The sequence below is a fragment of the Natator depressus genome, chromosome 5 (assembly GCF_965152275.1).
Source record: "Natator depressus isolate rNatDep1 chromosome 5, rNatDep2.hap1, whole genome shotgun sequence".
NCBI classification, from domain to species: domain Eukaryota; kingdom Metazoa; phylum Chordata; order Testudines; family Cheloniidae; genus Natator; species Natator depressus.
The window spans coordinates 99,526,448-99,552,094 of NC_134238.1; the positions used below are offsets into that span (position 1 = coordinate 99,526,448).

Genomic DNA, 25,647 nt, shown 5'->3' on the forward strand with positions numbered 1-25,647 from the left:
AGCTTCCCCCCATCTCTGATTGCTGCTTGTCTCCTGAGAGATCCTGAGGCACACAAAAGAGGGAAAGCATCTGCAGTTCAGCAGAAGAGCAGTTACAGATTCCATTTCCATAGATTTTTTTGGTTCACAATGTGTCTCTAACTTCTAAATTTGCCCCACCCCCCTCCTGGTCACCTAATAGTGGCTTTTTAAAATGCTGAAAGAGCATACACCACACAAATTCCATGCTCTCCTCTTCTGTAGAGCTCAGGAACTTCACAGGAGAGGAAGGAGTCTCTGTTGTTTTTTCTCTTCTGGACCACAGTAGCAGATCTGCTGTCCCAGGCATCTTTAGGCTTGTCTTTGCTAGAAAATTTTATTGTGTGTGTGATCATGATTGTGGAGAGTCTAGATAGCTGAAACAATGGTGACTGATTCGCACAGACCAGGGGTAACATTTTTAGAAGCATCTAAGTCTCATTTTTCAAAAGTGACTTAGGCACTTGGGAGCTGTAGAGGATGTCTAAGCAGCAAAGACTGTCCTATCTGAGCTATCTTAAATCCTGCTAGCTTTGGTAACAATAGCTGTACAGACAGTACAGCACGGGCTTCAACATGGGTAGTGTAAGCCTGGTATATCTCCTGGCTACATAGTTGGCTCACTAACCTGCTCTGAAAGCTTGCACTGTGTTCGCTGTTATTATTACTCATGCTGGCTAGATCTGAGCTAGCTTGGGTAGGCTGCTAGCCCGTATACAGTTCTCGATTTGTGCACATACCCTGAGTCTTACTGCAAGCCAGTGAGATTTGGGCTCCTTAGGCACTTAGGACCTGGGATAAAACTTCCAAAAGAATATCATATCCAGCATTGTGCCAGCTAATTCAGCATCATGTCACCTATTTGTGATACCAGTCAGTAGTGGTTGGTATTGTGTAACATGACTCTTCACAGTTATGATCAAATGCAGCAATATGTTACTAGTGAGAAAAAGTGCCATAGAAATGTGCTGCTGGAGAACGTGTGCCTGGCCCATCCCTATGTGGAGATTAAAAAAAAAAAAAAATACTTATACACATGAAATATAAACATACAATTGCCATTTGGACACGTCATTAACTTGCAATGAATAATAGAACCCTCACACTAAATTAAAAGAACATATTAAAGCACATGTTAATATTGATCAGTTATTTAAGTTGGTGGTAATAAAGCATAACTCTTACAGTTTGTATATTTAATAACAATGCTGATACGAAAAATAAGTTATGCATTCCAACAACTAGAAATCCTGCCTACAAGAAAACTTATTCTTTCTATAAATCAATAATTTACATATAATACTTATGGTTAAGACTGATACTATAAACTAACTTTTCTGGAACAGTGGGGAAAAAATAACTTATTACTGTCAAGCTTGAAGAATCAGACCCCTGGAAGAGTGAAATGGATTCTTCTTTGGCTCATATACGATCAACAAAATTGTTGGCAAAGACCCAGTGGCCAGAGCTACATTTGCATCGCCATTGTCCTCCATTTGTGCCCTCAATTATTCCAGTGCAATTACATTGATGGCACGTATATAACTGAACAACATTTAGCCTGCAGAAAATTTATTCACTAGTGACAGTGTATAAATAGAAATAACTCAGCTTGGCTCTCAGATCCCAGGCTGAGGCTGCAGGTCTGTCAGGAAAAAAAAAAATTCTTCATTTGTAAACTAAGGAGATTTGATCTTCAAGTAATTGTGATGCAATGTAACTTGTGAATTAATGTGGTTACTTAAACATACAATAAAGGCAGTGTAGTTAAGACATATTACATAAGCTTAGCCATTGCCTAAAATATGAATTCTGTAAATGGGAATGTCATGTGGCCCTGCATGTAATTGAGGCCTCCCCCAGTTTTCAGAAGAACAATTTATGACATAGTCTGTCCCCACAAATGCTTATTTATATAGAACAATGGAAAGTGACTATGTTTAAAAAGGATCATTTAATAAAAGCCTTAAATTCTAATGCTCATTATTTTCTATGATAATTATTGAAATATTATCTCCATCCCCAAAACGCGGAGTAGTACCATTACATTGTTATAGGTTGTACTCTTTTCCTTAACAAATTCCTTGTGGAAAAAAGAGTCTTTATATAATTTAATAGGTATGGGACCAGTAGGAGTGAGGTAGGGTTAGAGATCCTTTCTGTAAGATTTTTTTTTTAACCATTATATGGAGTTGGTTATATTCCTGCTATGTAACTATAAAATGATTCTATAGAAAAGATATGTAACTCTACTTAATTTTTGTAGACCCCTATTGGGTTCTTCTCTTGTTACATTTTCTAGGACTTTTTCTTAAGGGTTGCTCTATAAATAGAGGCTGTCAGGTTGAAAACTATACTTAAAAGTACAAATTTCTCATTTAAGTTAGGAACACCATAATTGAAACTAACCTTTTAAAAATGTTCATGCTGTTTTAATCTTAAGTTCTCATAGTTTGGACAACTTAAAAAATAGACCAATCAGATTCACCGGTGTTGGTAATCAGTTTCTAGTAAATTTCACTTGCGTAATGCTTGGGTTGCTTACTCTCACTCAGGGCAAATCCTCTGTCATTTGTAGATTTCCCCCTGCCCTGGTGTTTAAAAGTTGTGGAAATATTTGTGTTGGCCTTAGGTTTTGTGAAAGCTTTTCTTTTACCAAAAAAAATAAAATAAAAATCTTTGGGTCACTTTACCCCGAAAGCATCCTTTTAACTATGAAGTTACTTTGCAGTTCCGCAAGTGAATCCCCCACTCTGTAATTGACATAGGGGCGTTCTGGTTATACATTTGTTTCTCCCCTGGTACCAATCCTCTCTTTCTGTGTTTTAGTACTTTTTTTTTTAATTAGGGAGGGGGGAGGGAACCTCTTCAAAGGGCCCTTGGTTCTGCTCTCTCTTCTTAACTGACCTACCAACTGTCACGGAACCTTCCTTGCTGCTGCCTGTTAGCATAATACAGTGAAATCACTCGAGTCACGCCAGAGTATATGCTGTAATGGACCCAAGTGTTGCAGATGAGACCAATTTCCGGTATAAATCACGCTGTGTCCACCTGAAAAGTTGGGACTAGAGCTTTGATTCTTCAGCATCAAAACGCTGTGGCTCAAATTCAACCACAGTGTGACTCTGACTCTCTAATGTAGTTGCACCAGAGATGAATTTGGCTCCAACTCTACACAGGTCAATGTAGCAACTGTATGCAACATGTGGACTACCTACAACTAGAACTGTGTCCTCTTCAATGTTGGTGAACTCTCCAAAACCAGAAGAGGGTGCCTCATAGCATGGGAAGGGGCTGCACACTTCAGAATGGAGAGGGCCTTTGTGTTTTTTTTCCCCCTCTTCTGCTAGAAACAGCCAAAAATGATGTTTAGACTTAAAGATTAGTTGAATTTTTTCCCAAGCTTTTTAATGAAAAATAGCTTTAACTACTGTTTTTTTTTTTGCAAGAGATATTTTCCTCATTCAAAATGAAGAGATTTTGATTCAAAATAAAAAAAAAAAAAATTTTTTTTCCTTCTGTCATTTTTTCCTAAAATCCCATTTTCAGGTGAGGGTTAATTATGTGAAAATGTAAGTGGCTTCATTTCCTTTGCATTTTTTGTGTGGAAAATATTACTATTTTTGGCCAGCTCTATTAAACACGTTGTATATAAAGCAGTTTTTCTATAAAGACATGCTTACACTGTCTTTTTCTTTCCTTTTCTCACTTTATAGATTACTGCACTTTTTTCCTACATTCTTTTTCAGTAGTCTGTTTTCCCTCAGGTTATTTTTCTCAAATTAAAAAAAAAAATTACCCACAAATCCATGTACATTTTGAGAGTTAAAAATTGCAGATGGCAAGAGCTGTGTCCAGGGTGGCTCCTACAAGAATTTCAGGAGTTCAGCCCATGAGGAAAGAGAGCCTCTCTCTCCTTCCGGGGAGGTGGGGGACAGAGCAAGGTGCCAACCTATCTGGCTGGTGAATCTTGCCCACATGCTCAGGGTTCAGCTGATCACCATATTTGAGGTCGGGAAGGAATTTTCCTCCAGGGCAGATTGGCAGCGGCCCTGGGGGTTTTTCGCCTTCCTCTGTAGCATGGGGCACGGGTCACTTGCTGGAGGATTCTCTGCACCTTGAAGTGTTTAAACTCTGATTTGAGGACTTCAATAGCTCAGACATAGGTGAGAGGTTTATTGCAGGAGTGGGTGGGTGAGATTCTGTGCATGGTGCAGGAGGTCAGACTAGATGATCGTAATTGCCCTTTCTGACCTTAATATCTATGAATCTCTGAAAACGTTTGCTCACCCCAAGCCCTGCACATGCAGTTAAAGATTGGAATACATCTTTTCGACTGGTGACCTGTTGGATTTCCTGCTTTCAAGTGTCTAATTTTGCTCATAAGCCCCTTATCTCTGATTTGGCCTTTCTTCCATGACATGGAGCTTAAAAAAAGAGGGATTTTTCTCCTCTATCCCCTATTACAGTCTCTCCCCTAGCATTATCTCTCTGACCCTTAGTTGACTTCCCTGTCTTGGCCAGTTTGGGATGGGGCGAGAACCCTGGCCATGCTCACCCTCCAAATACAGGTGAGAAGTGTTGTGAAGGGTGAGTGAGTGACTGATTCTTAAGGGCGCCACCATTTGAATGTGGCCAAAAAGAGGTTGCTTTCTGCAGTGGAATCTTCATGTTCAAAGAGAAATGACATTTGGGATATTCCATTACAGCAGTGACTAAAAGGAAGAGAGTGGGTTAAAATAACTAGTCTTATTCCATCCTGAGCTACAGAGTTTACTTTCATAAGTGGCCTTTGTTTCCCAGCTTTATAAACAAGGACCACCCAGATCAACTCTCTGATTGGATGGTACCAAGTACTACTTGCCTTCAGTTTGTGGTGCTTGGAACTGCCCAGATGTCTCAATGAATACTTGAAAGGGGAAAGAGAGAGAGGTAGGGAGGGGTCTTTCATCCCTGAGTTATGGTCTCTTGTCCCAAGAGGTCTACCTCTAGAATAGACTAGGGCGGGAAGAGTCCGCCTGTACCCTTTCGCAGTAAGAAGATGTAGAGGTTTTTACTCATTTTAGTCTATTTTTTATATATTTATGTAAGCTTTTACTTCTCTTACTAGTTTGAAAGTTCATAAAGAAATATCTCTGTATAAATCTCTTTTTAATTTTGCAGTCCATTGATGGCTTGCATGAAAAAGGAATGGTTGAAGACATGCATTGTAGCTCCATGAAGAGTGCAAGTATGAGACCGCCTCACCCTGGAATGGGCCCACCACAGAGTCCAATGGATCAGCATAGCCAAGGTTGATACATGTTATTCATGTGATATGTTTTTCAGCTCCCTAGAAGACATTCAGCGCCACAACTCCCTTGTGATAGGTTTCCCAGTTTTCTTTTTGCCTGTTTTGACATGATGAATTGTGACCTTTTGAAAACTACTTAAAATTCTTGCTCTCTTGAATGTTCACCTGAGATACATACTGGGGTCCAGTGGTTAGGATACAGTCTTGGAACTTTGCAGTGGGTTCAATTCGCTGTTCTGCCACAGCTTCCTTTGTGACCTTAAGCATGTCCCTAAGGCTCTGTGCCTTAGCTCCCCTTCTGTAAAGTAGGGTAGTTTTACTTTCCCACCTCATGGAGATTGGGAGATCCGAAGTTGCTTGGGTAATGGGTGCTGCATAATACCTGAGAGAGATATTGGAACAACTTTTAATATCTACCAGATGAAGCCAAATTCTGTCAAGAACTGGTTATAGGCAGTTGCCAGAAAATCTGTGTTCAACAACAGGCATGCAGAATGGAAGTTAGCTGCATCCAAGACCTGCAGAAGCACTGCATTATGAGTTGTGCTGGGAAAAGAGCCAAGGGACAGAAAACATGGTTGGTGTGTTTTGTACACCCACCTCTCCCTTCTAACCTGGGAGTGGTCCTACCTAAATACCCCATAAATTGTACTTGATCAGAAAGTGGGTGCATACGCTATTGATTTTTTTTTTTTTTTTTTTTTTTTTGCAGTGCTCATGAAATTGCTTGGGGGGCCATTTTGCCTTTTGTCAGAGTTTGGCTTGGTATCGCCAACATTTGATTTTAGAGGCTCTTATGGTGGCTTCCCTCAGCCCTGCCAACTCCTCCAGCCCCATCAACTTGTAACAGAGAAAGGAGACTCTGCTTACATGTTAAAGGGGGACATATTATATAAGCAGCTATATGCAGTGATTTAGTTGGCAACACCTGTTAGGACCGTAGCTGCTTAATAATGTGACATACAGCTACTTGTATTACAGTAGCGCCTCAAGATCAGGATTGGGGCCCCATTGTGCTAGTCAATGTACAAACATAAGAGATGGTCCCTGTGCTGAAGTGTTTATAGACCAAATGAACAAGACAAAAAAATGACACGCTAAGTCAGACTGAATCTTCTGCTCTTTTTGGTGTATGTCACAGGGGAAACAGAATGCTGAACTTCTGGTCTTGGCAGTTTAAGATGTTCACTCCATCTTTATTTCAGAAATCCTCTTTAACTCTGTTCCTATGAACTTCTTTAACTTTCTTTGCTTGCATGTCCTCTCTCTTCACCTCCACACAAAGAAGATTGTGGTGGTAGAAAGTGCCTCATATGCATGTGGGGGAAGGATTCCAGATGGGTGACACAGTAAGATTTTTGGAAGCTAACAAGTAGCGGGGGAAGTATCTCTTTTTTTCATTGACCATTTCGCTGCAGGCTTTGAACTTAAGTAGGCAGTAAGAACATACGTTTTAGCTAATAGCATTTTATCCGGAAGTTGTGTTGCAAGTAGCTGGTTAAGTTAGAATTAATTTGGTATCCTCCCAAATAGAGACCCAATCCTGAAAATCATGTTGACATTTGTTTAAGCACACGTACCATTGAAGTCAATAGGAACTATTACAACCTGTGTAAGTAAGTGTTTGTTGTGGAATCCCCATCATTGGAGGTTTTTAAGAACAGGTTGGACCTGTCAAGGATGGTCTATATTTACTTAGTTCTGCCCCGGCCCAGGGGGCTGGACTTGATGACTTCTTGAGGTCCCTTCCAGTCTTACATTTCTATACTTGGTCCTAATACTGGAGAGGTTAAAGTGATCTGAAGATTGTCCATTTTCATTGTACTTTCCTCTGAGGACATTTTAAGGGTTCTGAAGCAACTATGTCCACTTTCCTTCATCATTTTCTAGCTTTGGTCCCTGAAATACTACAGGCCACCTATTCCATACATCATGTGACCTGATGTATTGTTTTACTCAAAATGTCTATTGAAGTTAGCAGGCATTTGAGGTGTGCATGAAACTGCTTGACCAGATAACTTGCACCCAAGAGCATTAAAAATTGGCAGAGAAGCTATCTGAACATTAATGTTGACTTCCAATAAATCTTGGAAGACTGGGGAAGTTCAAGGACTGGAAAAAAGCTAATGTCGTGCTGATCTTTAAAAGAGGGCAAACAAAATGAACCCAGGTAACTGTAGGCCGATTAGCCTGACACTGATCCCTGGCAAAACCATGGAAAGACTGATATGGGGTATAGTCAGTAAAGAAGTAAAGTTTTGTAGCATAATTAATGCCACTCAGCATGGTTTTATGGAAAATAGGTGTTGTCAAGCAAACTTGGTGTTTTGATGAGATCAAAAGTTTGGCTTAGTTCCACGTGACACTGATTTAAAAATATCTACACAAAATAGAAATAAAAACTGACTAATTGCTAGCTCATAAACGTTAATTGTGAATGAAACCCCATGCTCTGGGTGTCCCTAGCCTCTGATTGTGAGAAGCTGGGAGTGGATGACGGGATGGATCACACAATGATTGCCTGTTCTGTGCATCCCCTCTGAAGCACCTGGCATTGGCTACTGTCGGAAGGCAGGATACTGGGCTAGCTGGAGCATTGATCGGACCCAGTATGGCTGTTTTAGTGGGTAGTTGTCCTCTAATGGGTTGTTTCTAGTGGGGTCCCCCAGTGATCTGTTCTCAGCCCAATGCTATTCACTATCTTCATCAATGATCTGGAAGAAAATATTATTGCTAGTAAAATTTGAAAATAGTGGAGTGATAAATAATGATGGGAAGAGGTTACTGATACAGGCCAATCTGAATTGCTTGGTAAGGTGAGCTCATTTGAACAACATGTGACCTTGCACCTGGCTGTCTAAATCAAGGAACAAAGCAGGTCAACATAGGGGGATACAAGATGGGAGGGAGGGCGAGGCTGTATCCTGGAATAAAGCGAGAGCACCTAGTTGAAATTGAGCTCTGCTGTAGCAAAGTATAGGGCAAAAACAATCCTTGGATATATAAGCAGGGAATATAAAGAAGGAGGTATACCTTTGTATACAACATTGGTGTGACCAATACTGTGTCCAGTTCTGAAGTCAGCACTTCAAAAAGGATATTGAGAAGTTGGAAAGGGTTCAGAAAAGAGCTACAAGAATGACCTGAAGGCTGAAAAACATGCCTTTATACTTGGAAAAAAACTTAAACTACATTATCTATGAGAAGGCTCAGAGGTGACTTGATCATAGTCTACAAGTACTTACCTGGGGAAGAGATTTCTTATAGTCGATGGCTCTTTAATTTACCAGAAGAAGACATAATGAGATTCAGTAGTAGAAAGCTAAAACCAAACAAATTCATACTGTAAATAGGATTGGCAGAATTCCATTTTTTTTAAATAATTGACATATCAATGTTTATTTGCAAGCTTTTCAATTTTTTTCTTTTTTTACGATTTTGGGACGTTATGGGGAGCTTAGTTATGTAATGGCACATGAAATTCAAAAAGTAAAAGCTTTATCACCATTAAGATATAATGTGTCAATATCTCAAGTCAAAATATACAAAGTAAATGTTCTTAAATCAAAACTAAGTTCTTAAGCAGCGTTTTTTTGCTTATCTGTAAATTTCTGTCATCAGTGGAAATGTCAGTTTGTGTGTATAGAGAAGTTGAAGTTTACTGACATTTACTGATAAATCTAATTCCTCCAAGCCTTACTATAAATAAGGCACAATTTTTTTTAACAGTGAGGGTAATTAGCCATTGGAAGACCTTGTGCAGGGATGTGATGGATTCTCCATTACGTAGTCTTTAAATTAAGACTTGGATGTCACTCAAAAATATTCTGTAGCCCAAACAGAAGTCATGGGGTTGGAGAAATTATCAGATGAGGTTTTTGGTCTGTGCTATGCATGAGGTCCAACTAAAATGATCATAGTGGTCCTTTCTGGCCTTAAAATCTATAACCACAAACTGGGAGTGTAAGAGAGTAAGTGTTGAGACAAAGGCATATACCACATGTTTCAGATTTTGAAAGTGGAAAATAAATAGATTTTATCCAATGTTTCCCTTCTCCAACAATTATTGTATTTGTTGAATGTGAACAGTGACAAACACATAGGATGTGGTCCTTACCCAAAGGAGTTTACAATCAAATCTCACACAGACCATTTATTTCCAACTAGACTAGTTTAAATGTCCAAACTTCAAGTAATACAGGGGATTTTTTTTTAAAGTGCATTTTGTTAGTTGAAAAGCCTTTCAGAAAATATGCCAATGGAGTATGGAGAGAAGGTCTGAATTTCAAAGATATATAATTCTGCACTGAATTATAGTATGCAATTGGTAGAATTGTGTAAATAAATTAGGTATATACAGATGCAGGAGGATGGTTAGAAACATAACAGGCTGCTTGCATGTGCAGTTGTGGCAATTATATGCCTAATGCAAGCATGTCATTGGAGCACGGTCTTGAAATGAAGTCCAGAGTATTTATTGGCCAGCAAAGATTATTTTCAAGGCAGCTTGGTACAGTATCATGGGAGGAACATTTATTGCAATAGGAAACAAAACTGCCTTTTTTGCGTATTTTTGATGAGCAAATCAAAACCATTCTAAAAAGCTAAATCTGCAACTACTTTGTCATCCTGCTGATAAATGTCTATCCACTGTCTCAAAGGCATTTGCTCTTCTGGGGTTTTTTTTAACTAAAGATAATTACAAAAATAAGTTATGCAGCTTCATTATTTAGATTCTGTTTTTCCTTAGATTTAGTGGAATGCTAGTCATGCAGAAAAAATCTCTCACTGGCTGAGACAGACTGTCACATTTTTAATGCAGTCATACTGCGACAGGATGATTTTACAAAAATCTGACACTAATTTGGTGGGGAAAAAAGACTCTTGAATTGGTATCTCTTTCCCCCACAGTTCCCCCTTCCTTTCCTGCTATCTAAAGTTAAGTTTGTTTCCTTAGTATTTCAGATTGCTGATTTGCTTTTGAAGGTTTGAACTTATTGTGCTTACATGATGCTTCTGTTTAATCTCAGTAGCTTTGTTTTTGTTCTATTTAACTTATTAATATAACAGGGAAAATGCATTTCTCTTGCTTCATATTAAATGAAATTATATAAACAGCTACATTTAACTGAACTTAGACTGCATTAGCAACAACATTCAGCACAGTATGTTAATGTAAGCAGACAGTATTAATATTAGCATTAGATGTACTGGATTTTGCTGTAGATTGTTAAACTGCTAAGCGGAGATATGTACAGAATCAAAATTAAGTCATCCCAATCCTACCTCTTCTCCACCCCTTCCCCCTCAGGAGTCAGGGGAAACCTGAAGACAACCAGAGGATTCAAATAATTGTGGTTTTTTGTTGGGAGAGAAGTCAAAAGGCAAAGAATGGACTGAAACACCCAAACTATGCATGTCTTGGATTTTGAACACCATATACAAAATTATCCTGGTGTCAGTGAAAGCTAGGCCAGTAGAAGAGAATATTTCTCAAGTGCCTTGCTCACAGCTGATTAAATAACTCAAGTGCAAACATAAGCACTGTGACACTTTTGACATTACCCAAGGGATACAGGGTGAATCACTACTGCCTGCTTAGAGTGCAAGGGAGCCATGTCTGTGCGTACTGGAAGGAACTTGCCCAAAGATGCCAGCTGCTGACAGTATAAGGGCCCCACTCCAGACTCTGCAAGCCCTGCTCTTTCACTGTGTAGGCTAGCAGTTTGCACACCCCAGCCCTTTGGCTCCCTAAGTGAGTCCTTGGGTCAGAGCACAGATAACCTGTGGCTAAGTTTTATGGAGCTAGTTAGCCCTTAGAGTTCTGCTCTGGCCCTGGTGCACGTGTCCCTCCCGCCTGTCTGTACAGCCCACTTTATTACGCTGGATTGCCCAGTCCCTCATCTTCTGGACACCCACACGGCACACAGATTTGCTGCCTCCATGGAAGCAGTGCCCTACAGTTCACTAGCTTCACGTCAGTTCAACACTCTCCTTAGCACACAGCACTTAGTCATGGTTATCGTAACCCAAATAGAAGTTTATTTGGCAGCTCTTAAGATGAAAATAGAAGTATAAGGATTGGAAACATATGGTTACAGATAAATACAAAATGCAGTCTAGAGCCTATACTTATTAACAAGTTCCTTTCCTGTCTAATAAGGTATTTCTCAACCAATGGTCACTCCATACAGTGCTTGTACAGTCAAGAGAGCCAGGATCCACTTTTCATGACACTCATGCTGGCAGAGTATCACCCTCTTAATGGACACCACCATGTGTCCTTCATAACGAGGGTGTTTTGTTAACTTAAATTTGCCTTGATTTTTCCCCAGTTCAAGGTCTTGGTCTTGGGCTCTTTTGTGCTTTGTAAAGGTCCAAGCTCATACATTGTCTAGATTATGAACACTTGACTGGGGTGGGTCAAAAGAGGTCAGTTATTCCCACTCTTGATTGAGTTAGCTTTGAGAACCACCTCCAGCAGGTTCGTAACAATATTTTATATTACATAAGTCTTTAAATATTTTGTGTACATACTGCAATAGCCACGACAACAGCGAGTTCTTAGCTTTTGGCTGAGACCTCATATGGCCCCCTTCAGTGAAATACCATGAAGATGGTGATCACAGGGGAAACATACCTGTCTGAGCATGCCTAGGCAAGTTCCTGGGAATAGATTTATAACTGTTTAGCCCCTGTTTGCTGCCAGCACAGGACTGCCTAGGTCACAAGCACCAAAGGGTTTTTAAGGTGCTAGGACTTAGTATCTACATTTTTAGTCTCTACACAGAATGTGCTGGTCTTTTTGTTAACCTAAATTTGGGTAGATTTAGAACAACTTAGTTCACCAAGTTACCTGCACTTCAGAGAATATTGATATTCACCTGCCCTATTCTTAAATTAGCTACATTTTTCTTTTGTGACCCTTTTGTGTCTTATATAGAGATAGGAAAAGAGCTATTAGGTCACATTATCCATCTGCCTCCCAATGTAAGATTATCCCCTACATTGTATTTCTCCAGTCGTAGTTTTGAATGACTCATGCACTTGGGACTTCCACCCCTGTCCTTCAGCAGTTTCACAAGAGTCAGTGTTAGCACCAGTATCCTGGCCACATTCCAGTTGGGAAAACTTATATGGTGCTGACCAAAAATTCTCCTTGTAGCTTTAGTTGGCTAAGGGCATGGTTACACTTGCAGATGTAGAGCGCTGTCAGTTAAACCCACCTTTGGAGAGTGCAGTAGGGAAAGCGCTGCAGTCTGTCCACACTGACAGCTGCAAGCGCATTGGCGTGGCCACATTTGCGGCACTTGCAGCAGCATTGGGAGTGGTGCATTATGGGCAGCTGTCCCACAGAGCACCTCTTCCCATTCTGGCGCCGTGGCTTGTGGGAAGGGGGTGGGGGGGCATTCTGGGTCCTGTCCCAATGGCTCATGATGCATTGGTTCGTATCCCAGCAATCCCTGTGCTTCCGTCCACATTTGGCGCCATCTTTCAACGTTTTTTGTACTGCGCACTCTGTCTTCCCTTTCGGTCTGCGGGAATGGAGCCCAAACTGCTGAGGAGTATGTTGACGAGTCTCACCAGCACATCACGTTTGGTAGCCGAGTTACTCCTTATGATCCACCCTGCGGCACAAGGACACGAGATTAAGAGCTGCCCTGCTGGTGGAGAAGCGGGTGGCTATTGCAATCTGGAAGCTGGCAACTCCAGACAGCTACCGATCAGTCGCTAACCAGTTTGGAGTGGGAAAGTCGAACACTGGAATCGTGTTGATGCAAGTTTGCAGGGCCATTAGTCACATCCTGCTCAGAAGAACCGTGACTCTGAGTAACATGCATGACATTGTGGATGGCTTTGCACAAATGGGTTTCCCTAACTGCAGAGGGGCGATAGATGGCACGCATATTCCAATTCTGGTACCAGCCCACCTAGCCTCCGAGTACATTAATCGGAAGGGGTATTTCTCTGTGGTTCTTCAGGCACTTGTAGATCATGGTGGGCATTTCATTGACATGAACGCTGGCTGACCTGGAAAGGTGCATGACACATGCATCGTTCAGAACACTGGCCTGTTCAGGAAGCTGCAAGCCGGGACCTTTTTCCCAGACCAGAAGATCACCGTAGGGGAAGTTGAAATGCCCATTGTGATTCTTGGAGACCCTGCTTACCCTTTAATGCCGTGGCTCATGAAACCCTGCACAAAGAGCCTTGACAGCAGAAAGGAGCAGTTCAACAACAGGCTGAGCCAGTGCAGAATGACTGTGGAGTGTGCTTTTGGCCGTTTAAAGGGCCACTGGTGGTCTCTGTATGGGAAGCTGGACCTGGCCGATGACAGCATCCCCGCTGTTATATCCGCGTGCTGTACCCTCCGTAACATTTGTGAAGGGAAGGGTGAACGATTCACTCAGGCATGGAACTCGGAGGTTCAACATCTGGAGGCTGAATTTGAACAGCCAGAGAGCAGGGCTATTAGAGGGGCCCAGCGCGGGGCTGCAAGGATTAGGGATGTCTTGAGGGAGCAATTTGAAGCTGAAAGTCACCAGTAATGTCTGGTGCCTTGCACGGGAGTGAAGTGCAGTGGTTCCAATGTTAGTAGGAATCTGTGTTTGCTGCGCTGACTTGCAGTGCTGTTTCTTTTCTGGGCTAAGGTATCTTTTACTTCATGCAATAATAAAGAATATTTTTAAAGGCAAAAAATCCATTTATTGAAAAGAAACACAACTGCTTGGGAAACAGAAAGGGCAAGGGGGTGGGTTGGGGAACAGTACGATCACAGATTTGCATATGTCCTGTTATCATACTCAGCCTTTCTGGCTGGAGTGCTGTGCAATGAGTGCTGCACTTCAGGATGGCTACAGTGCATAGTGATGGGGGTTGAGTGCACAGGGTAAGGGTCGTAATTTTCAGGGCTGGGTGGTGAAGCTACAGGTTTTGGAGGCAGCGGGTGGCAGTAAGAAGCCGGATGTTGGGGAAAGTGGGTTGGAGGTGATATGGGGGCACAAGGGGAAAGAGTTTTGGGACAAGGGCTGCGGGGGTGGGGGGAGCGCGGTAGTGCTCCGCCTGCATGGCTACGAGCACCTGGATCGAGTCCGCTTGGCGCTCCATTGTGGTTATCAGCCGATCCGTGCTTCGCTGCCGGAGCACCGCGCTTTTGTGCCGGCGCTCCTCATTCTGCTGGCGGATCCTCCTTTCACTGTCCCGCCACTCCTGCGCTTTTTGATTTTCATTACGTGAACGCTGGATTACTTCATGCAACATGTCTTCCTTGCTTCTACGTGGCCTCTTTCTGATTCTTTGGAGTCTTTCGGCCGGTGATAACATGGATGGCTGAGATCTCAAGGTTGCAGCTGGAAAGGCAAAATGGAACACTTAACAGAGGCAGCATTGTTCACACCAGACAGAGCAATGATTCCCCCATACTTAAGGGCAAGCACAGTCTACACAACAGCATAATTTGCCCATCCCAAAGTGAGCGCTCATAACCCACTGGAGCCCCAAAATGGTGAGTAAGCACAGGGTCAGGCGTGACTGATTGTTTCACGGCTGTACTGTCCTCTGGGTTTCTGTGCCTTGGGGAGAGCCAACAGCAGCAGGGGGCTCCTATACTGAACACTGTTCTCACATTTTCCACAGGAGTTGGTCCTGGAAGATATCTCACTGCTGAGGGTGACCAGGGAAGCAAGGGAGGGTCTTCTACCGCCATGCAACTTCCGCCCTGTCCCATATGCAGCTTGCCTGTGTGCAGCAGTGGTCCCCCCGCCCCTCACGGCACAGTGACGTGGACAAGTTAGCTTTACTGGGACAAGGACCACAGTGACTCTCCCAGGAAACCTGTGAAAGTTCTGGATGAGACCTTTGAAGAGATCACTGAGGCCAATTACCTCAATCTGAGAGAGCACATCAACGCCCTATTCCGCATGTAGGCATGCATTTAACCCTAGCCCTCCTCACCCCAAGAGCCCGCACCGAATAACTTCCTTCCCAAAATAAAAGCCGCTTACTGGGAACCTCCCCTGGTATTTGTCCTTCCCCAAGCACTGGCCGCAGCGACTGGCTACCTTCCTCCTGGCTTGAGAACAGCTCCTGGCTGCATGCATTTAGGGATTCCGGGGTGTCTTCCTCTGCCTCAGCACCCTCGCTCCCACATTGCTCCTCCTCCTCCTGCCTTGTTGAACTGGGCTCTGAAGTGTCCATGGTGGTACTTGGAGTGGAGGTGGGGTCGCCCCCATGTATCGCATCCAGCTCTTTGTAGAAACGGCAGGTCACGGGGGCAGCACCGGAGGGGCAGTTTGCCTCTTGGGCTTTGTGGTAGGTATTCAGCAGCTCCATCACTTTAACCCTGCATTGCAGTGTGTCGCAGTCATGGCCCCTTTCCATCATGTCCCTTGATACCTGCCCGAAGGTATCATAATTCCTACGGCTGGAGCGCAGCTGGGACTGGACAGGTTCCTCCCCCCAAACACTGATGAAGTCCAGCACCTCGTCATTGCTCCCTGCTGGGGATCACCTGGCACGTGGAGGCATGGTCACCTGGAAAGATTCGCTGAGAACATTCCACGCCTGGCTGAGCAACTAGGAAGGGGATTTTCAAAATTCCCAGAGAATTTAAAAGGCAGGTCTGACGGTTGATCACCTGAGGGCAGGGCAGAAGAGTTCAAAGTGATGACCAGAATGTTAGAACAGGCATTGTGGGACACTTCTGGAGGCCGATCAGAGCGCACTAACAGACCAGGGTGTTCACACTGGTGCCGTGGTGCTCCAGCGGTGGCACACCAAACGTTATTCCACTCGCCGAGGTGGAGCATCAGGAGTGCTCTAGCCATGGAGTCAGAGCGCTCTACATGCCTTGCCAGTGTAGACGGGTAGTGAGCTAGTGCACCCGTGCCTGGCTCCTTTAATGCGCTCTAACTCACAAGTATAGCCAAGCCCTAAGGCATTCTGCACCACATGTTCTAAGCTGTTAGGTAGTATTGCTGTGTATTTGAAACACCGGTTTTCTGCACCAAAGTGGATGCATTTCAGTGGTGGGTGAAGTGTTATTCATTCAAAGTTAACCCTTTATTTGAGTAATCACATTACTTCCTAGAGCAACACTCCCTTTACCCTAAGCCTGATCTACAGTGAGCTTTTTTGTAAAAGTCTGCCATTGCTGTAGCACTGATGCAGTCCCATCAGAGATAGCCAGGATGGGAGGGCTAGTGTCAGTGGCCCAGAAGCATTTTCATCACCATGTTATGTGGATGACACAGTGGTAACAATGCCTAAGCCAATGTACACTAATGTACCCACCATTGCTACAACTAGTGGAGTTGCACAGTTGTTAGAATGACAATGGGAAACTTTAAGAAAGAACTCAATATAGACACAGCCTCAGCCCATACTGAATTCCTTCCTTCCTTCGGCATTAGCACCTTTCACATATCTGCACATATCCGTTGTATCTTTCTTTTACTTGTAATCTAGATAAGCTATGTACTCAGTTCATCCAGACTTTCCTCAAAGTCTGTCTCTCTGGTCTATTACATTTATTTGTATTACTGTGTTATTGTTAATCGGATACAGGTAGGGTGCATTGATTTTAAAGTGGTGATTTAAATCGGCAAGCAGGAAATCATTGATTTTTTAATCTTGTTTTGCACATTTGTACTTCAGTGATTTTCCTAAAGAATGGTTCATTCTCATTGGTATAACTATTAAAAGAGCTTGATTTGCAGCCATCTATAGCCTTTATGTTAAATTTGGTACTTCTTTTTGATAAGCAGCAGGATAATCTACAGCCATATATAGTTATTTAAACAAAGTTTAATATGCATTTATTCAGAGTCTTAGTTCAGGGGTTGGCAACCTTTCAGAAGTGGTGTGCCAAGTCTTTATTTATTCACTCTAGTTTAAGGTTTTGCGTGCCAGTAATACATTTTAATGTTTTTAGAGGGTCTCTTTCTATAAGTCTATAATATATAACTCGATTGTTGTATATAAGGTAAATAAGGTTTTTTAAATGTTTAAGAAGCTTCATTTAAAATTAAATTAAAATGCAGATCTTATCGTTTAGTGTGATCCTTGCCCTTGGTTTTCCTTGCTGAGTTTCCAATGTCTGTCACGTATTTGCATACTTTACGCTGCACACAGGCTTCTGAGTGATCAGTTGTTAGCTGGCTGCAAGAGGGACAGAGGACAGATTTCATGTGTGAAAATACCTGTTCACACAAGTATGTGGATCCAAATGCTGAAAGCATTGGAAACGTAATTTTCTTCAAACAGTTAAATTTCACTGGCAGGGACGTCCAGCAGGTCAGAATAGAGGCCCCATGATCTCTCTCGGTAACTTCAAGTGCACTCCGCAGATCTCCAACCTTTGTTGCCTACAATTCTGAGCTTTTTAATTGAATGAGCTTCATTTCGAAATCTTCAACACCCATCCATTGAAATACAGACAAATCCAAGTCGCTTTCGTAGAACTTTTCAGGTTTAATTAGAAAAGAAAGCATTGGGCCAAATCGCTGGAAATTTTGAACTCTGTCAGAAAATTCTGATTCCAGTTCTTGGATGTACATTCTAATCTCAACGTCAAACGCAGTGCGCTGTTCCACATGGCGTGATAGTGATGTAAGCAGCAAATCAGGACTTAAAAATATCCCAGTACAGTGGCTCTGGAACAATTTTTAAGGTGGGGGTGCTGAGCTGGGCCCCCTCTTGCCCCTGTCTGCACCCCTCACTGTCCCAGGCTGGAGCCAGTGGGCCACAGCTGGGGGCGGCTGCAGAGCCACCTGGACTGGTGGCTGGGACCCGGGGCCGGCAGCGGGCTGAGCGGGGCCGGCAGACAGAACCCTGACTGGCAGGGGGCTGGTGGCTGGTATCCCAGGCCGGCAGCGGAGCCCCCCGGACCGGTGGCCAGGACCTGGGCAGTGTGAGTGCCACTGAAAATCTGCTCGTGTGCCGACTTCGGCATGCGTGCTGTAGGTTGCCTACCCCTGGTCTTAGTTTTTATGTTTTTAAATGGTGAATGAAGCTTTTTATTTACTAGAATATTTTTTTCCTCAGGGTTTGTGTCAAGTTGCATTTGGACAGAAATTTGGAATTCATTTAAAATGTACAATATCAGCATTTTAAAATTGTTGTGTTCTTTAAATCTACTGATACATAAGAAAAAAATAAGTTTAGCAAAACCTGATTTGTATTTACAAGTAACCAATTTATTAAACAAAGGAAGTGTAGCAGTTTGACTACTTACTGCCTCCTGAGCACCCCCTCCTGGGGTCATCCCATCTTTACTTCCCTTTCATCCAGGTCCCATTAAGAACTCACTCTCCATTGACCTTCTAAGCTCAAATCCTTTGATTCACTCTTCACCAGTTCTCCTCAGGGTGGCAAGAGAGTTTGTCAAAAATAGAACTCAGGAGTTCAAAACAACCACGTTGCTCGTCTTCCCTTCTTAAACTCCCGGTCACAGGTTTTGCCTGGCTAGGGTTCTGCAAGTGCCAGACATGCTCCGCACAGCTGCTGCTTCCACCAGCTCCACACAGCCTCCTATCCTGAGCTTCCCCAACTCACTGCCAGACTGCTTGTTTCTGACAGTCTTTCTCCTCCCCTCCTCTGCTGCCTTTTATATTGTAATCACCAGATTCCTTTCAGGTGGCATTTTGTAATCTGGGCTGGCGTAGCCCCAGGCATTCCTGCCCATCGGCAATGCACCCTATTAAACCAAGTATTAACGGTAGTTAGAGAATTGGCAAATTGTTTCTGGTCATCATGGGCCAGATTTTCAAAGGTATTTAGGTGCCTAAAGATGCAGAGGGGAGCCTAGTGAGATTTTCAAAAGAGCATAAGCAGGGTAAGCGCTTCACTTCAATGAAATCAAACAAACTCTTCCACCCATTGTTTTACATATAGGAAAGCTGGGGTTTAGTGATACTTTTCCACTTTGCAGAGAGATGAAAATAAATAATACTTGTACAATGCAATCAAAATTCACACTGATAAACTCAGGTGGGAATAAAATACACAAGATCTGCACCTTTTCCCTAGCCCTGTGCTTTTTTTTTTTTTTACCAGATCTTTCACAGAGCATCAACACCTCCATTGGCTTTTTCAAAAAAAGTTTATGTTCAGAAATGGCTCTTACAATTTCTCCAATGTCCAGCTAGTGAAGGATATTGAGTATTATTTAGTCAAACTTCAGCCACTAATCAGTATAAGGTGGCGCAATTTTAGCTAATTACTGAAGGGTGACTTAAGAACTGTCTGTTTTTATAGCTTTATTTTGAAGATATTGTCAAGGAATGCCTAGAGTAATGGGCAAGTGCTTCTTTTCAGGGGAGATATGTATACATCAAAATAAATAAACGTACAATCTGGATAAACTGTGTAGTAGGCAAACTTCAAAAATCTGCCAGATGAAAATTTCCCCCACCTCTTCAGTGAGCCAGTGCCCCATCATGGTGGTTGGGGTTCCCAAGCTGTTTGGAGGCACTGGGTTTAAGATGGACAGTTTGGTTTTAGATGCCTTACCCAAAAAACCTGGGAGTTATTATTTGAAAAGAACCATGATACCTGGTGCAAGATGAGTTCTGGTAGCCTTCTAGTTGTTCCAAGGAACTCCAGATCACCATTTGTGTCTTCACAAAAAATATTATTGCTATAATAACTAAAGAGAAAATGTGTATGATTTGGGTATTCATAAAGGTAAGAGACGTTCTGTGGCTCATAAGACTTAGTTAATTGGGAAAGTAAATTTGTGATCCTCCTGACTATTCCAGGTTATATGTCTCCTCACCCATCTCCTTTGGGAGCACCAGAACATGTGTCCAGTCCAATGTCTGGAGGGGGCCCAACTCCACCCCACATGCCACCAAGTCAACCAGGACCCATGATACCAGGAGATCCACAGGTCATGAGCCAACCCAACAGAGGTCCTTCACCTTTTAGCCCTGTCCAGCTGCACCAGCTTCGGGCTCAGATTCTAGCTTACAAAATGTTAGCTAGAGGCCAGCCTTTACCTGAAAATCTTCAACTTGCTGTTCAAGGGAAGAGGACGTTGCCTGGGATTCAACAGCAACAGGCTTCTGCTAACTACAGCAGACCACCTGGTAAGTAAATGTGGGCTATGAAGCATGGGTCATATTCTGCCATCAGTTACACCAATGCAAAACTTTCAGCGTCAGTGGTGGTGTGTGCATGCATGTGAGGGCCAGATTTTGGCCTCAGTATGAACAATGAGCTTCAGCTTTATATAAGTTGGACTAAGAGTGGCATAAAACCACTGCGTTAAAAACACACTGTAAACCTGAAATCCAGTTAATTAAAAAAAATTGAGACAAAAGTTTTTTTATGTACTTCAGCTGCCCTGGGTACCCTCTACCTTTTTTGTGGTGGTAAAAAATCATCACATTTTTACTATTCTCTTTTAAGTGCTTATATCCCACCCTGTACATAAACACTGACTAACAAAAAACAGGAGAAATTGACTCTGTAAGGGAAACAGTGAAACTGGCCATATGCAGAGTACTGAGAAATGCACTAAGTAAACTGAAAAATATAAACATTTTTTCTTTTTTTCTGTCATAGTGATCTTAGATGTTACAAGCAACATAGTAGGTAAACACTTTTTAGACAGAAGCATGCTTTTTATTTCTTAAACTGTGAACCTTTAAACACCCTTTGCATTTTCTGAACAGGTCTTTGCTTAAAACTCCTCAAGTTTGGGGTGTGGGCTCTTTTGTTTTGTCTGTAATTCACATACAGGAAAAATGTGTGGTGATGGTCCATCATGACCACCCTTCCCATCCTCGTCCCCTGGGAAAAAAGTTTATCCATCCAAGTTTATGTGCATTTTTTCATAATAGCTGTATCCTTATGGAAGTAACCTGTATGTATTTTTAGCTATACATCACTTTTTGGGTTTAGAAGCCCTTAAGACTTGATGATGCCTTATGAAAAAGAAAATACCAAATTATTTAGAGACCATTTTAAATATCATTTATCTATTGCTTTTGTGTCTCTCTCTTGTTACCAGGGACTATGAAAACTTAATCTTCGTTTTTAACACTTAATCTCCTCCTGCTGTTTATTACCCACCTTAAGAAGTAATCCTCTGTTGGTGACATCAGAGTATCTACCAAACAGAGGATTATGATTTTAAGCAGGGAATAAGCAGCAAGAACAGATTTCAAAATATGCAGTTTTTTTAAAGAGTTAAAGATTTCCATGAACTATCTGTGGATGAAATATGTTTGTGTTTGCCTTAAGTGCTAGTCAGGTAAAACTGATCCCAAATCATTTTTCTTTAGTTCAAAATTGGGGGTTAAAATGATTCTATTTTTCTTGTTAATAACAATTTTAATAACACTGCTGGTCACTTTATTTCAATGCACGTGGCTTTGTCTTCCAGTCTTTTTTTTAGTAGATTTGATTTAAATGCACTTCATTACATTTCTTTTTCACACAGCAGAATCCACTTAAATCTTATTTAATTGCATATATAGACTTGTGGGCTGTATTTGTATATATAGACTTGTGTGCCAGAAAGTGGAGTGATTTCTGGAGCATAGAAGTGGAGCACAGAAATGCTGCATATTTTAATACGTTTCTTTCCTCTGTCGAGTTGCAGGTATTGGGGTGCATTCACTTACTGGTCCCACAACTGGGCCAGGACCTGCTTCAGGAGTGCCAGGACATGCAGCTGCCATGACCCCTAAACCTTGGGCAGAAGGTAGGGGAGAATACAACAATAATTTTATACTACACAATTAAGGTTAAACTCTGTAGGCAGGGCTTTGGGAGTAGGGACAGGAAAGGAAGTGGGGAGATAAAAAGGCATAAAGAAGAAATAGCGTAACCTTTACTTTGCCTCACACATAAATATCAAGGAGTGTCCTACAAATGATCAGACCGTGAATGACTTGGGCAGATGAAATTACTGTTGCTGTTAGGCAGCCTGAACATGAAACCCCTCTCTACAATCAGAATGAAATATATAAGCTGTTTGAGGGACAAGCATAAAACCTAATAAATAGGTAGTTACATTCTGAGCATGTTTAATTGCAGCAAGCTGTTCTGACCATTTTTCTGGCTACTGTAAACAAAAGTTTTCACACAATGGATAAAATTAGGCTTGCTTTTTAAAAAAATGTACTAAATTTTAAAGTAGAAGTTAGTCTTCAAGGATTAGAGAACAGTGTTACATTGTTCTTCTAGATAATCTGCTTTATAATCTGATATTCTGGGAATACATTTAAAAACGGTTGTTGGTTTTTTGAAACTTGAACTTGGAGTAAAAGAAGCAAGGTGAGAGGACGAATTAAGAATATCGGTTTAATAGTAAATGTTCCTTTGACTGGAACATTTTTGTTCAAAGATGATTTTTTTTTTTTTAATGCAGACACTGATATGGTACAGATTTCTCCTATTAAAAAGGTCCTTATTCTGTGTCAGTACTTAAAGAGAATTAAATCTTGGAGAAAATGGGGACTAAATGATGGTTCGCTATCCTAAAAAGAAATGTCGTCAGATGACATTTATCGCTCTCTTTAAAAAAGATACGAAATACCACTGTCTAATCCGTTGTAGCGTTACATTCCTTTGAGTGCTCCAACAAACTGAGCCCTGAAGATGAACCATCTTCTCCAGATGGGTTTCGGATCCTGGATCTGAAGAAAACTGATCCTGGGATTGAGGACAGATTCTGAGATTGTGTTTCATAAATTGAATAATTATACGCCAACCTCTGCACCCCTTCAAAAATACAGTGACAGCTTTGTTGTTGCAGATGTCTGTTGTTTTCAATGTCTCTCTCCCACATCTCCATCAAATCAGTAACTATTCGTCCATGCACAGTGGCCCATAAACTGCAACTCCCTATCTATCTCTATTAGATGCTACTTTCATGTTAAGTGATGCATTAAACTTTTGAAATAAGGAGAGTGCTACAGTTCAGGAGAAAAACCAAGTACCAAATACTTGAAATATTTACTAATATTACTATCTTAATCTGGGGTAGTGTGTGTTTTTTTTTTAAAATGTAATTTTACAAGTATATTAAGATATTGTAGAGTATATAAAAGTGGATGTTTTAATAAAATGAATACTGCTAACTTTTTTTCTGGCAGAGCTGTGGAAAGAAGCTTGCTCTTGGAGCTGGCCAAATTCTGCTCCTGGGTGTATTTTCATATTCTACATGGGGTTAGTGCCCACATAAGAGAGCAGAGTTTGACCCTCTGCCTAGATCTACCCAGTGCTAGAAGTCTCTTGTTGATACAAACACTACTCTTAACCCCCCCCCCCCAAACTAAATGAAAATATAGCCCTAATAAACTCTCAGTTGCCATTACTATTTTTGGATTACTTTCTGTATATTCTCTATATACTACAGTATATTTTTCCTCTATGGGAATTGAAACCGATCTCAGTGTGTATTTTTGTTAACTTTGAAAGTTTGCCTCAGGTGCCTAGCTGCAGGTTTTTATGTTCAAAATAAAGCTGCTCTGTTTTTCACATGGCCACATTACTTGTTTTGCAGGTCAAGGCCCAGATATGAATGTTGCCAGTACCCCACAAAAGCTTGCTGTACCACCTCCTAGTGGAAGGCCTTCACCTGCCCCTCCTGCTGCTCAGCCTTCTGCAGCCATGCCTGGTCCTTCTGTACCACAGCCAACACCTGGACAGCCTTCACCTATCGTCCAGCTGCAGCAAAAACAGAACCGTATCAGCCCCATCCAGAAGCCACAAGGACTGGATCCTGTTGAAATACTCCAGGAGCGTGAATACAGGTAAAAGAGGGATACATGAGACTTAACCACACATGTTTCAGTGTTGTATTTGTGGACACTTGCTCTGGTCTCTCTTGCAATTGTGGCTCATAATGGTCATAATTAAAATCATTCTTTTGAGAGGGGCCATAATGAAAACTAATATAGAGACATCAAACTAAAGGGTGATTCTAAAGTTTACTTTAAAGTTAAACATGTGCTCAAGTGCTTTGCTGGATCAGGACCAAAAGGACTCAGGTTATGAAACTAAAATCCTTAGAATCAACATGGAGGCTATTTTAGCAAAGATTATCAATCACAAGAAGTATTCAGAATTATAAACAAAGGGGAAAAAAGACAGCTGGAATCCAGGGGCAGAGGAGGGGGATACTTAAGTGCCAAGAACTCAAGTATATCTTCCAATAACTGGGCATCCATCCCAAGTGATTCCAATAAAAAGGAACAAGGTTTAACAGATGAAATGTAAAATGGAAATTAGGAGGGCCAAGATGGAAATCAAAGAACAAATAGCCAAATAAAAAACAGGAAGTTTGTCCAATGTAATGTGGGTTGGCTGATCTACCAGGAAGTAAAGGGCCCAAGCAAGCAAGCCAAAACAAAGATTTAAAAAAATACCAAAAATGAGGTCCTTATGTTCATATTTAGGCTCTTAAATAAAAGTGTCCTGACTAAAAAGTGCGGAGGACCCAGGAGTGTCTGTTATAATAGCATATCAACCTTCATACTTAATTATTAATATTTAATTATTTGTGTTACTGTAGCACCAACGACCCCCAGTCATGGACCAGGACCCAGTTGTGCTAGGTTCTGTACAAATACATAATAAAAGTTGTCCCTTGCCCCGAGAGCTTACAATCTAAGACAAGAGACAACAGGTGCAGACAGACCAACATACAGGGGAGTACAAGGAAACAATGTGACAGTATTGGTCAGCATGATAGGCAGGTGTCTGCATGGCCTACCTAGGGTTAAGAAAAAAATTCCCCTTTTTCTGGTTATACAGTGGTGGTTATACAGTTGCCCATTTATAGGGGTTTGCACCTTCTTCTTAAACCTCTCATATTGGTCACTGTCAGACTAGATGTTCCATTTGTCCAATCTGGAATGGCAGTGCCTATGTTCCAATTACTGAAAAGGTAAAGGCCTAAGGAAATAGAAATGGGAAGCAGGATCTAATGACATTTGTTTCAGGAACGTGCTCAAGCTTTACAAATTTCTGAGGGAGGATGATTGAGATGAACTTTTATAGAATATGAAATGTTTAGCAGCAGTGTGCTAGAAAGGGGGGCTAGTAAGTGGGTGAGATGTCCACAATAAAATGATTTGGACTCTAATGTTTTGCTTAGAAGAGACCATTACAGTGTAGGTAACTTAGTTTTATCCAGAGTGTCATAACTCCTCTTTTGTGATGCAGTTCCAGGATTTGCTTTGTTTTTGTTTTCTGAGAGACAAAATGATCAAATTCAAATAGCCCAGTTTTGGTGGGCAAGGTAGTGTGATTACAGTACCCTAAGCAAAACTAGAAAATTGTGCAGAGATGGGGAAGGTCTTACCTATGAATACCCTGCA

At 41.7% G+C, this 25,647-nt stretch overlaps 1 protein-coding gene across 4 annotated transcripts in view; it reads left to right on the plus strand.

The window, feature by feature from the left end:
* The window catches only part of SMARCA2 (SWI/SNF related BAF chromatin remodeling complex subunit ATPase 2), a 188,022-nt gene that overhangs the window by 14,964 nt on the left and 147,411 nt on the right, over positions 1–25,647 (plus strand). For 2 of the 4 annotated variants that reach the window (XM_074953295.1, XM_074953296.1), the window contains exons 3-7: positions 5,182–5,311; positions 20,071–20,400; positions 20,879–20,908; positions 21,915–22,022; positions 23,829–24,078. In XM_074953295.1, the coding sequence (XP_074809396.1) occupies positions 5,182–5,311; positions 20,071–20,400; positions 20,879–20,908; positions 21,915–22,022; positions 23,829–24,078 (848 nt within the window). The remainder of the gene's footprint in view (positions 1–5,181; positions 5,312–20,070; positions 20,401–20,878; positions 20,909–21,914; positions 22,023–23,828; positions 24,079–25,647) is intronic. The other 2 variants (XM_074953297.1, XM_074953298.1) reach the window with 2 other exon arrangements.